This window comes from Amyelois transitella, chromosome 16 (genome assembly GCF_032362555.1).
Source record: "Amyelois transitella isolate CPQ chromosome 16, ilAmyTran1.1, whole genome shotgun sequence".
Classification (NCBI taxonomy): domain Eukaryota; kingdom Metazoa; phylum Arthropoda; class Insecta; order Lepidoptera; family Pyralidae; genus Amyelois; species Amyelois transitella.
The window spans coordinates 4,201,594-4,215,262 of NC_083519.1; the positions used below are offsets into that span (position 1 = coordinate 4,201,594).

The 13,669-nt window shown below is 34.9% G+C and overlaps 1 protein-coding gene across 1 annotated transcript; it reads right to left on the bottom strand.

Moving 5' to 3' along the window:
• Positions 1-126: 126 nt before the first annotated feature.
• LOC106129694 (alpha-tocopherol transfer protein-like) lies at positions 127-13,181 on the bottom strand. Its single transcript, XM_013328338.2, has 7 exons — positions 13,005-13,181; positions 8,625-8,730; positions 6,629-6,788; positions 5,149-5,401; positions 4,222-4,332; positions 3,060-3,196; positions 127-2,270 (listed from the first exon to the last, which is right to left on the bottom strand). The coding sequence occupies exons 2-7, from the start codon at positions 8,716-8,718 to the stop codon at positions 2,159-2,161; spliced, it is 867 nt and encodes a 288-aa protein (XP_013183792.2). The 5' UTR covers positions 8,719-8,730; positions 13,005-13,181; the 3' UTR covers positions 127-2,158.
• Between the last annotated feature and the right edge of the window lie 488 nt (positions 13,182-13,669).

Sequence of the window (13,669 nt, forward strand, 5' to 3'; positions counted from 1 at the left end):
AAAATAAAAAGTATGTTAAGTAAAAGAGGTTGAAAATTACCTTTTTTCCGCTTACAATATGAAAAATTTCAAGATACAATGTATGGGAAATTTGTAGATAGAAGGTTTAATAATAAAACAGTGGGATGTACAAACACTATTTAATTTATTATCTTATATTCAGATCTCTATGAATTTCTATGACAGAAAGACATGTAAATGCAACTTTTGAAATAAAAATGCTATACAGAGAAAAAAAACCCTTTGATCCACGTTCAAACAGATTTGTAACGTGAATGCAAATTTCAAAGATCCATATTTTTTACGCATATTCTGATTCTCCTAAATTTCTAGTGCAAAGGAACAAAGTGTATAAAATTTTAAATTAAATGTAATTACATAATTTAAGTATTGAGAATACTTACAGATTTAAATAATACTTCACATTTAATACTTGAGCGACGTGTTAAATATTTGACATCGCCTTGTGAGGTATGTACAGTGAAGTGCAAAAGTCTATACGAGAAACTGTATAGTATATAGTTTTCATCCAAGATTTTAATAATTATATTCTAATATAAAATTTTGTGAAAGAAAATAATAAAACTGAATATGTAGATGAAAAGATTTCGTAATATGAATTTATTAGTTCCCATTCATAAACCTCATAAATGATCATTAGAGGAGACCCAACTTTAATTTCAATTAAAATTGGGTTTTCTCTTCTAATATTTTTTACTTACACGGTGGTGGGAATAAGGAAGTTAATATAATAAGTAAAAAATAAATATAAACATGGCCAAATGATAAAAATAGCGCTAGTCCCAAAGTAAATTCGATACTATATTTGAAAAGCATATAAAAAGTTTTATTTATATAAACACACAACCAATAATTTCATACGAACATTTTATAACACAATACTAGACTATAATTGTTAAGCTGTATATAAACTATTGCACTCGAGTATACATTTGCAAGGTCAAATATTTGACACAAATCGATAGTAAGATTATACAACATGTTAATAACAAATTCGGATGATAATTATAGCTTTGTATTAATGTGTTACCTAATACTAAGACCCTGTATGTATTATAAAATTGAAACATTTACAACAACTTCGAACTGAAGTTAAATAAATATATAAAAAGGGAATGTGTAGTTATCTATAAAATGAATGTGTATTATATTATAGCATTATAACAACTAGATTTTTATATCACATACTCGCATTTGTTTTCTACTTATATATCCACAAATTTTATAAAGAATACCTACTGTTCTTTACAATAAATTCCTAATTAAATCTGAAGTTACTAAAGACAAAAATGTAATACAAATAGAAATCATTAACTATCTTACAATGTGGCTATTCACGAACTTGGATAGGGAATATAACTGTGCCGTTATTAAAAATAAACCGAAAAAAAAAATCAGACAATCCCATAAACTATTACAGCTCATCATGACCTTTCAGTTTTATCGAAACTGTTGACTCTGTCTATTCCGGAAGGGATAAGACGTGGATACTATATATGTATAATCCTATATCAGAGCTCCCGAATAGCCCCGCTGATTGCAAACTTAAGCCGGGTACACACTGAGCAAACGAATGTTGGCATGAAAGTTTGTTGACTCCACTGACGTAAACTCATATAGAGATCAGTCGTTGGCTCATTCAATAGCTAGACAGACATGAGAGTTTGGCCTGACATTTATGTAAAAATCCTAAATTGAAATTGATTTTGATTCTCGATACTTATTTCATGACTTGGCTCGACGGAATGATTTTTTTTGGGCCATTTCTTACACGACTGAAAACAATAGGCGCAAGGAGTCTCGATCCGTAATATAAAAAGCTAGCAAAAGTCAGACAGTCCGGACACCGTCAATTTTGGCCGGACATGCAACCAAATAGCCTTACCACTTTAACCGGACAAAATGTCAACCCTATAACATTGTCTTAAGCCAAACCGGACTAATAAAAGTTAGTGAACCCGAAATAGATTTCATACCAATATCCGTTGGCCTTCCTTAGCTCGGTGTGAACCCGACTTTATCTTTTATACTAAACTAACGGCAAGTTAACACAACTTTCATTCACTTGCTCCTCAAATTTGGCAAAACCATATGACTTATATTATAAAACAGAGATGGAGTCAATGTATATCAAGTGTCAGTCGATGGCAAGCGCTCGGAAACTGGGGGTCACATCAGAAGTCGTTACAGGAATGTCTTTGGATTTTATCTTCTTGTCAGCAACCCACAACTTACCTATTAGCCGCTCTCTGAAAAGGTTTGAACTTATTACATCGAAATGGTAAGTGACGGGCTTGAGAGCGTCAGACGTCGAATTGGTAAGGTGCCCGGTTGAAACGTGTGATGCGCAGAAAGGCACAGGTTCAAATCCTCGGCCATGTACCAATGACTTTTTTCAAAGATACATTTCATTTCAAGTACATTAGTTTGAATACTAACTGAACATAAGATGAGGGAAAACATCGTGAGGAAACCTGCACATTCAGGCAACCGGATGTGTAACCGTGGATCCAATACGGGTTAGGTTTACCTGCAAAGGTTGACGAGATCAGATGGGGGTTCTGACTTAAAACCTGACTCACCCAATCTAGGATCCATGGTCAAAGTCATACCCCAGGCTCCTCTCCAGAGAGGTGAGGATGCAACCGGGACTAAGCCAGGAGGAAGAAGAATTGTACCAATATTCAAGCTAGGAATTCAAAGCAAGTTCATAAGCCAATTCCTTAGTCGCCTTTAACGAAATCCATGAGAATTAGATGGAGTGGCCCTTTTTTATTGGTGCCGAAAACTATACAACACCATAAGTTAAAGATAAGATAGATTAAGATAATGATGTTGAATACAGTAGGCTTGATTTTGACCACCTTCGTTAGAAATAAAGTATCGGAACTTCACAACATTATAGATAGAAGCCAGTAGTAAAAAGTTAAGTATATATATATATATATATTTATTAAGGATCCTGAGTGAAAAATTATATAAAAATCAAAATGACTATACGCAATAGTTGATCAAAGAGATAATTCCAGGCCACCCACCTCTGACTGTCCAACAAATCCATGACGTGTGTCATCTGTTCGTCCATAGACGCGAGGGTCCCGCCATAATCCGAAGGCAAGTCCTCCTTGCTCAGGTACTGGTATAGCGAGTCCGATTTTGGTGAGTGGAAGTGCATCTGTAACAAGGACAATGAGAAACTCATATCAAAATATTGCATTGTCATCGGTCCTTGATACGTGTGCAAAGTTCTAAGTTGATCGACGTTTAGAAACCAGTGAAAATTAAGCTCAAAGATTCCGTTACATACATACATACAACCCAAGCTAATAAAAGCGTAGTAAAAACCAATTATTACCATTACAAATTCGAAACTATGTATTGGCCGGCTTGTTTACAGAAACACCAGATAATAAACTTTATTTTGTCGGCAACTCAAAGAATGGTTATTTGGACATCTTCAAAACCACCATTTGCAAACGGTCCATTTATCGAATATTGGTCTGTCATCATAAATGAATGTCGAATGACAATTGGCAACAGAGGAAAAGGCTCACCAAATCATCTTATTTTTCTCAATAGCACTAATAAATTTCAACTAATATTATAAATGCGAAAGTAAGTTTTGTTGTTGTTAACTGAACCAATCATCTTAATATTTTGTAAGCATATATATTTTCGTATTGTACCTTTCGTCCCGGAAAAAACTAAAGCTCCAATGGGATTTGAGAAAAACCTGTATTCTTTTGAAGGTGGCGCTAAATTCGCGCGGGCAGAGCTGCGGGTAAAAGCTAGTAATACATAAAAGTATTGCTAGGCTTCTTGGAGTCAGGGATTAAGGGAAAATCGGGAAATCCTCCCTGAGTACACCTCTAGACTACTTAACGTACAAACATACATATGGTCAAGTCTAAATCCCTTGTGGGGTAGACAGAGCCAGCAGTCTTAAAAAGACTGATAGGGCACGTTCAGCTATTTGGCTTAAAAAGAAAAAAGAATCCCAAGTTTGTAAGTCTAAACCTTAGTCGCCTTTTACGACATCCATGGGAATGAGATGGAATGGTCCTATTATTTTTTGTACCTACTGGTTCCGGGAACCACACGACACATACTTTCAATCTCTAGACTTAGCGGTTTGAGCTCTACATCAATATCAGTCAATCGGACAGTCTTCTTTTATATTAATTTAGAAAGATAATTTACCATTTGCGTGATTTCAGGCCTTAAAATAGGTTTGAGCAGACCGAAGATCTTGTCAATGAACGCAGGCGCATTCACCACGTGAATCTGTTTCAGGCGGATCGGCATGGCTTCCTGAAATTACCAAAGAAGTATTGTTTATTCTTTGTGCTACAACTATCAAGATAGTAAGTACTTTTTATTCCAAAATTCCCACGGGAGCGAAGCCCCGGGGTGCAGCTGATACTAAGTATTTATTTTTCCTTGTTTGCCGTACAAAATTGCATGAATTCGCAGAATTGACATTCTCTCAGCTTATTTAGAGAAATCTGACATCAAGCAGACGCCGGTTGTAAAATTACCCGCTTATCTTCACAACTAATTTAGGTAAAGGATTTAAAGTACATTTAACTGAAACCCGACCTTGTAGTCGTCACAGACTAAATAACAGAATAGCTTTGAATGTCACAAGATGTTGTTAATTGACGGCACTAACAAGTAGTGCAAGAAGATTTCCCAACTGTACTCGGTGACAACGCAGCAGACCGTAAATGTTTTGCCATAACGTTTCACAGCATGCAAAATGTCATTTATACAATTATGCAACGGATAACTCAACCGTTTGAACTCAACTCTTTGACGAGGAAAGATTATTCAAAGAAAATTAATAGGTAAGTATGAGAGAAAATTTTAATTCAACTGAAAAAGAAATATGAGTATGACAATATTTTAAAACCAACTTCTTAAGCAATATTCATTCGATTTTGCTTGACTACAATGGCTTAGAGCAATTAATTGACTTAAAATTCCAGATAAAGATCCTATAGTGTATCCTATCCAAGAATGAAAAAACCCAGTCTTCCGCATCCTCAGTGCATTAAGTCAAACTCAATGCCATAATTGAAATCCAATCGAGTGTGTTGTCAATAAGTGTGTCCAAACCCAACTTACCTGCTGATATTTCGACAGCTTCTTGGCGATGGACATGTTGAACTTGGTCAGAAACTTGAGCGATATATCCTTCACGTCCATGACGACAATGTCACTATCCTCCAACTGGCCCTCATCGGCTAACAACCAGGCATCAGTAGAGAGGAGAAAAACTTTCGCATCTTGAGCGTAATCGTAGTTGTCTAGCCCTGGGTCGTTGAGCTGCCAGATCCAGAGGTTTCTGTTGCCGGATATTCGGAGTTGTGCTAGGTTTCTGGAAGAATAATGTCACACATAAGGAAGATCGCTTTTAGTCATAAGATCGCCTATTGATGCAATGTTTTTACACACCTAAAGATGTGAATTTGCTGCAATTTATTGTGGTGCGAAAAAGAGTTGTTGTGTTGCAAAATACTGTAATTACTAGACTAAAATACTGATACTCGAAGTGTACGTAAACAAATTTTTGACAGCGCTAATCTCGGCACTGCTTTACGGGTTTAGATGGAACTTTGTTCATTTCAGGACATTATAATACAGAAATTTCTTTTGAATATTATGTGTAAACATCAAGTTAATAAATTGTCGTCCAGATTTTAAGGAGTGATCATTATTATTATTTTATTGTTTAATCCTTTTTCATATTTTTTCCATGGAAGTGTGACTGATTAAACAGGTGCCTAGTCTGTCTAAAACGCATGAAAACTAAGTTGGTATGGGCATAGATAGTTTGATTTATCCTCATATTTTCAAAAAGTTAACAAAAAATGTGCGTGTTAAAATTTGTTCAATCTTAATAATAACTCCGGGTAAGAGGCGTGATTTTATGTATGTATGAATGTATTAATAATAAAAAAATTCATGATTGTGATTGTGAATCATAGAGTCTACGTGTAATGTTCAGCGACGTAAAGATTTATCAGTGATATGATATGTGTGTACTGATAAATGCAATGCAAATCGTTCAAGGTCTAACTCGAGGGTTAGATAAATTCAAACAATTAGTCTAAAGCGATTAATAAAACGAAATATCGCGTATAGCCAGGAAGACAAATGAAACGATTATGTGGCCGAGTAGGCATTTTATGACTTTGCCATAACAAGGAAATAGGTATTGAAAACTATACGTTGGATTCTTTTTCCTAGTGAAAAAGAATAGAAGGCTAGAAATTATTTTCTATTTAAGGACCGACTTGGGGAAAGGCTTGGATTTCTTGAATTGGGATTCTTCTATAAGGCGATGGGTTAGCAACCTGTCATTATTTGTATCTCAAATCTAAGCTAAACAGCTGAACGTGGTCTATCAGTCTGTTCAAGACTGTTGGCTCCGTCTTCTTCGCAAGGGATATAGACGTGATTATATGTGTATATGTATATATGCACTAAGGATATCGTCTATCAAAATATTCGGTCAGATTCATTCCCTACTTAACAACTTGGTAGCTAGCAATTCCGTTCTTCGCAAGATCGGTTGCTCAATTATGACGTGAAAATTACTTACACAATCTTTAGCGTCTTCTGCATTTGCGGTGAATGCGGATCCCTGTTGCTGAGCAGATCTATAGCAGATGCTCGTATGGTGAAGAACAGTTCTGCAGCCGATTTCGCCTGTTCGATGTCAAAGTAGCAACTGTGTAGGAAGCGACGCAGGAGTTTGTCGTCTGAAATAATAAAAAAATATTTTTTTTTTTTAGTTACTTACTAACTACTTAGGTTCTGGAATCTTTGCAGTTTCGTCCTCAGCATTTTTTCTTTTTTAACAAGTGTCAAATTCCGGAATTCTTATAAAAAAATAAAATAAAATAATAACATGTCAATTGAATAAAATTAAAGTAATGTAAAGTCTACCTAGTCCTAGTCTATGGTATCAAGTAAGGTCTACCAATAAAGTTTACTTTTATTATGCACAGCGCAAATTTTCAGACGCGTCTTGGAAAATGTGGGTGGGTACGTAAGTTATACACAATCAAATTTAGATAAATAGGCCAGACCTTTTAAATTGTAATTTCTAAAGGTCACGCTATTTAATGCTTCGTTAAGGATGAAATTATGTAAAATTCATTTCCGCAGCCGCATTACCGATAGGCATCATATTATAAACAATCTGAGTTATTATGTCGATTCTAAAAAAAACTATGTCTAATATTTACAAAGGTAATATGTAGATAGAAGTTACATTATATAATATTCGAGGTCCCAGGATTTTGTTAGACTGCAAAAAATAAGTAAACACTCAAGTGTGACACACACAGACACAACAAAGAATCTAGACTCTTCTTGAAAGATACACATACTTTAGTTTATGCACTACTAAGGCTAATTAACTAAAGATTCTTCTTTTAGGTGATGGGTATGAGCTAGAAACTTTTACTTATTAAGCCATCGAGCTAAATGTAGCTTAACGAGTCTTGTCACTATTAGCTCTGACATTTAGACGTGATATATGGATGTTTGTAAATATTATCATTCTAATTATAAGCGTTTGTTGTCCAGATGCGTCTACCTGGACAAGAGCCAGGCCATAACCGTGGTCATAGGCCTGACTGGCTAACTGGATGACTGGGTCATGACCCAGGTTGAGACGACATAATGTATACCTACAATCTTGTCATATACTAGTTTGATATAAAACAAGTTGCGAGTCGATACCGTTATCGCGAAATCTCATTGTATCATATCGATACGGTGCCACACAGTCACACAGCGGGCATAATACATGCAGACCACTAACGTATATAATACAAGTAGACTGGACTAAACAATAATGTTTAGTCACTTTATTGGTCCTGTCCATTTGTATAGTCTAATTAGACTGGACTTATAAAAGTCCAGTCTAATTAGACTATACAAATGGACAGGTAGCTTTTGGCCTTAAAGCGTTCTCTACGGAAAATTTGATGCAAATTGCCGTGGTCCATTAATAATAAACACTGTACTTTATTACTATTTTCCTTTCTCTATATGTATTTATATGTTCCTAAATTAACTATGTCAGAAGAAACAAAATAGTTTTCCTCACGTAGTTTTATGGAATGGACACTAAGGCCAAATTCAGCGTCAAAATGGCGGAAATCAATAGTGGGTCATTATCACACTGCCATTATGAAGTCCAGAGTACTTATAGAGGTCAATAATGTAGGCCCATGTGCTGTGAGCTGTGACCTATTTCGGCCTCGGTCGTTTGCATCGCGCGATTTATGTCCTTACTATAATGATAGGTCGTGAATCAAACAATAAAAGTGAATCTAATAAATATATCACGTCTTATGTAGACGGATCCAACCTATATATTATGTATTGAAAACACTGAAAGGTCACATTCACCTAGAATATGATAAATGATTCAGAATGGCAGATGAATGCGACACATCGAAGCTTCGTACTTTCAAATAATTGATGTGTTTGTTTTTTCAATATTTAAAATTCACTTGCTACTAATGTGTTGAGTTGTGGTATAGGTCATGGTAATTTAAGTATGTTGGTTCGTTAAAACTCACCTATATCCTTAGGCAAATGCGGCTGACTGTTGAGCCAATCGCGCATTTGCTGGAGTAGTTCCTTTATCTCTTCCGGACTCTTCTTCTCCGTCATGTTTGGAGTAATCTGTAATATTAAATGGTAAAATTATTCCTTTTTGACAGGTCTCTGGGGGGCCTGATTACCCTGCAAGGGACATAGACGTGAATAATGTATGTATGTACATAAGTATAAAGACAATCTCTGAAAATCGCTTGTGTTTGTATTAAACTTCTTAATTAATCTCGTAACGAAAGTCATTTATATTCTTCATGGTTCGTAAACCCTAGCAAATTATTCATACTGAACTGACAAAAAGTAATCATACAATGAGCACACACACAGCACAGTACAATATTGCTTTTTCTTTCCGTGACTTCCTTTTTGTACAAAACGATTGTGGATTTTCTAAGGTCGATGTAATAATCTGCGTTTTTAATCTCCTTAGTAGGTCACGGCGATCATTTAGGTACTACAGCTGTGTCCATTTTAGATGTTGGTCTTGACTTATTCTAGCAAGTTTATCATGCAATTATTTATAATTAAAAAAATCGAAGATCATCATCGATCACAATCGAAGATTCATCATCCTACTACGATAGTGCCAGTTACGTCCCCATCCTAAGAGAGGGGTCCCGGAGTCCGCCTGTCACCACGCTTGAAAAAAAAAGACATTATAAGAAAAACCCTTACAGAATATTCTGAACCAAATTTCTTAATATATGAAATACTATAAAATCAATGCAAGCTATTTATCATTTAATCTCAATACAATTCATTACGACCTTGCGGCGCTATGATTAAATTTTATGCAGCTGCAAGTTTTTAATTAACTTAGTACCTACGTAAGTATATAATAATTGCTTATCTTCTTGCTTGGTAAAGCAGAAACAACTTTTTTCTATCTGTCAACGAGATTCATCATGACTAGCGAAAACAGAAGGTAACAATTGGTTTTTTACAAAAATTTTCCGTGTTGCAAATATCTCGTAAAATGCTAATACTTTTTAAAATCAACATTTTCCCTCTCGTTATTTATCAACTAGCTATAACGTTTTTCAATGAACTTAAACGTATTAGCTTATATTTTTATAATAAGTTAGCTAATATAAACAAGCCCTTTAGACAACCGCAATCTATCAATTTCTATGCGGCTATACAGTACCTTATATAAGTCCAACTTTTTAATAAATGTCTGTTAGGAAATTACCAGAATGGAAGAAGCGCTCTTCCAATTCCTGATATCAATTTTATCGATATTACACAAAATACAGAAATTTCTAACAGTAAAATTTGGACACAGGTAATTTATAATTCAAACGTAGCGTCTTGTGTAGTTTTGATAGGAAGGTCAATATCGTTGAATAAAACAGACCACCTAGTCTTGCCCAATTAGTCGTACGAGTTAAAGTTAATTTTGTAAAAAATTAGGAAATGCTTGTATTGTCTCGTAAACCACAGCGATTTCTCGATGAAATCGTAAGACAAAACAATGGCGTTTACGCAAGAACTTCGCTTAGTCTGAAGCAAACATCCGGCTACTTTATAATTTTCCTATAAACATGTCCAGTCAATCAAGAAAATTCATACCTAGGAAGATTATAATAATATATAGAATTCCGAATAATATAAGACTATAGAAGTGGCAAGTTTTAAGTGCGTCGTCTTCAGTAACTGATGGTAATTATCACCTGGTGGTGACTGATAAATTTTCTCTCGTACACATTTTCAAACATCTCAATACAACTACACAAAAAACTGTTTGTGTTGTAAGATTACGACATGCCGTTCTTATAGTTTAAAATATACTATGGCATTTCTATTGTCTTATGTTTTCCAATTTCTATGGTTAATATTATATCAGTGCTAGTGTATTTCGTTTTGTACGTGACTACTACGTGTTAGCAAATATCTGCGATGCAGTTGACCACTTATGTATGGTTCCAATACAAATTGGATATTAACAATAGAAAAAAAAATTCTACTGCTTGTAAATATCCGTTATCCGGTTAAGAATATCTGAACTTGTACTACGGGTAGAAAGCTAACCGTAATATAGACGTTCAGTTAGAGAAGACGTTGTTTTATGTATTTGTCTAGCTAGTGCCACAAACTTATTATTAGTTGCTTTTGGGTTCCTACCTTTTTTATAAAGTTTCTTTACGAGTATTAAGCACCGTGGTTTTGTTCTTACTGGCCACTAAAATTTGGGAAAAAAGAAAAACAAAACAGCGCTGGCATACTAATATGAATCATCTGGTTATTATAGAATTAGCCGTGACCTCGGCACGACCTGTCCGGGCAGAAGTAGAGCATTTGAGAGCAGTGGATACATACATATATTCTTTTTATATAGGTCACTGACATTGATGACTCGTTATTTTTAAAATTATTTATTTTTCTGGAAAATCTTTATTTGATAGAGCTATACATATTTTTGGGTACTAAAAATGTAGAAACGTAGGTTCTATTAGGTAACCTGTGACTTGTATTTCTATGTCGGTATCGACTTAAATAAAAAGGTAAGCTACCTTATTATTGGATGTAAGTTTTAGTATTCGTTTTCTTATATCAGTTTCCCGGCCAAGTGCGAGTTAGACGCGCACGAAGGGATTTTGATTTATTTTCCATTCACAATTTTGTCACTCCACAGGTATCTATTTTAAAATATAGAGGTAGAGCAAACTTAAATTTTTTTGAAGGAACTAACCTATTTCACATATTATCATTTATACCTTTATTGCACATGTAATTAAGTAATTTAAGTATATCCTAACTACGCTATTATGAAACATTCAAAGATTTGTTTTAAAATTTCGATAAATGTCATTCAATTTAGTACCTACGTGCAGTACTGTAATCATTATAGTCATTACGTGCTTTATCTACTCAAATGATGCTATTAGTTAAATTTATATTATGCAACCGTTGATGTTCATAAACCGATAACACCGATGAGTACCTAAGTAGGTACTTAGCATTTTCTGATTGGCCTAGGTTATCTATGTGATTTATTCCACTCCACACAAGCGAAAAACACAATACTGCTTCTAATCTTCTTCCCCTAGGCTTTAGTCCCGGTTGCATCCTCACCACTCTGGAGAGGAGCTCGGGGTATGCTTTTGACCATGAATCCTGGATTGAGTGAGTCAGGTTTTTACACGAAGCGACACCCATCTGACCTCAGCACCCTTTGCAGGTAAACCTAACCCGTATTGGAGCGATAATCGTTACACATCCAGTTGCCTGAATGTGCAGGTTTCCCCACGATTTTTCCCTCACCGTTAGAGCATCGGTTAGTACTCAAACTAATATACATAATTTCGAAAATAGTCATTGGTACATGACCGAGCTGTGATTCGAACCTGTGCCTTTCTGCGTAGCACGCATTTTAACCGGGCACCTTAACGATTCGACCACCAACGCTCTTACAACACAACTGCTTCTAATATAATCAGGTGAAACCATTATCTGAACGAACAATTATTAAATATAAGACCTAACCTAACCTAACCTACCCAAGACCCACGACTTTATCTGAGTGGAGTTCAGATTAGTGATAAGTTTTGACTACACATGATATGCCCGTATCGTATTTAAAGCCTAATCTATCTCGCAGCTAATATTTACTAAAAGTAGTTAAGCTACTTGACATTAGGCTTAGATACACATACCTATATGTTACTTTCGCATTTACATACATACAAACATACATAAAATATCACGTCTTTATCCCTTGCGGGGTAGACAGAGCCAATAGTCTTGAAAAGACTGATGGGCCACGTTCAGCTGTTTGGCTTTAAGATAGAATTGAGATTCAAATAGAGACAGGTTGCTAGCCCATCGCCTAAAAGAAGAATCCCAAGTTTATAAGCCTTAGTCGCCTTTTATGACATCCATGGAAGAGAGATGGAGTGGTCCTATTCTTTTTTCCATTGGTGCCGGTAACCACACGGCACAAATAATACAAAAGTACCAAAAAATATGAATTATATAAAGCTGTGTAATGTGACGACATTAAAATACTCGTGCAGTTGCTAATTGAACAGGAAAAATGTAAAATTACTTTTATATTTTATCTAAATCCGCTACGGGTATGATGAATGTGAATACGTACGTTTTTTTATAAGGACAGTATGAATAATATACTTTATTAGTAGGTACCTATTCTTTAGGCTTTACAAAAAATAAGAAAAAATAAGCGTTGAAAATTATGAATCACTAGCCTGCGGAAGTATTTGAAAACATTAAACAGGTTTAGGCGGAACCAGTTTTGAAAAATTATAATAACAAACCATGAGCCAATTGGAATATTATTATCTATAATTGATGAAGTAGGCATAAAATTTTAATGGACTTACCGTCTAACTGAGACTTTTCCTGATTCGAGTCTTAAGTACCTGTAGGAAACGGACTGAATTCAATTTTTTTACACTATGTCAGTTTTTTAATTTTGGAACACGTCGGAAAAGAAGCGCGGCTGTGTGGTTACTGGGCTCGATGTGGCTGGCTGAGTTGTCGCGCAGAGCAAACAACGAATCGGCGCAAGAGCACGCGCATACCTAGTAAATGCAAATAAACATATTAACTTAGTACATAATGATCACTACTAACTCTTTGAAGATGACGTCTCTGAAATCTTCTGCAAAAATTAAACTACCACAGAATCCAACTTTTTTTGTTTTGGGAAGTAGCATTAGCTTATCTTTATTTAAAATATTATGTGCATAGATACAGTAAAAAGCAAGGAAAAAATATTGAATAAGCTCTAAAATAGCGCATAAACTTTTTATTTAAAACTATTTACTATGTTTTTGTGTAGATTACTCAACTAATAGTAAAATTAAATGTTATTAAATGTTCAATTTTAAAACGCACTACTTCAGAACTGTACTACAGAATTAATTCCATACATAGATACCTGCCTATCTATAAATATACTATTAGTCCTGTTTTATTTTCCTCACTAGATAGGTATTGTTTAGTTTATTGAGTTGTAGGTTATAGATATAACACTAACACCCGC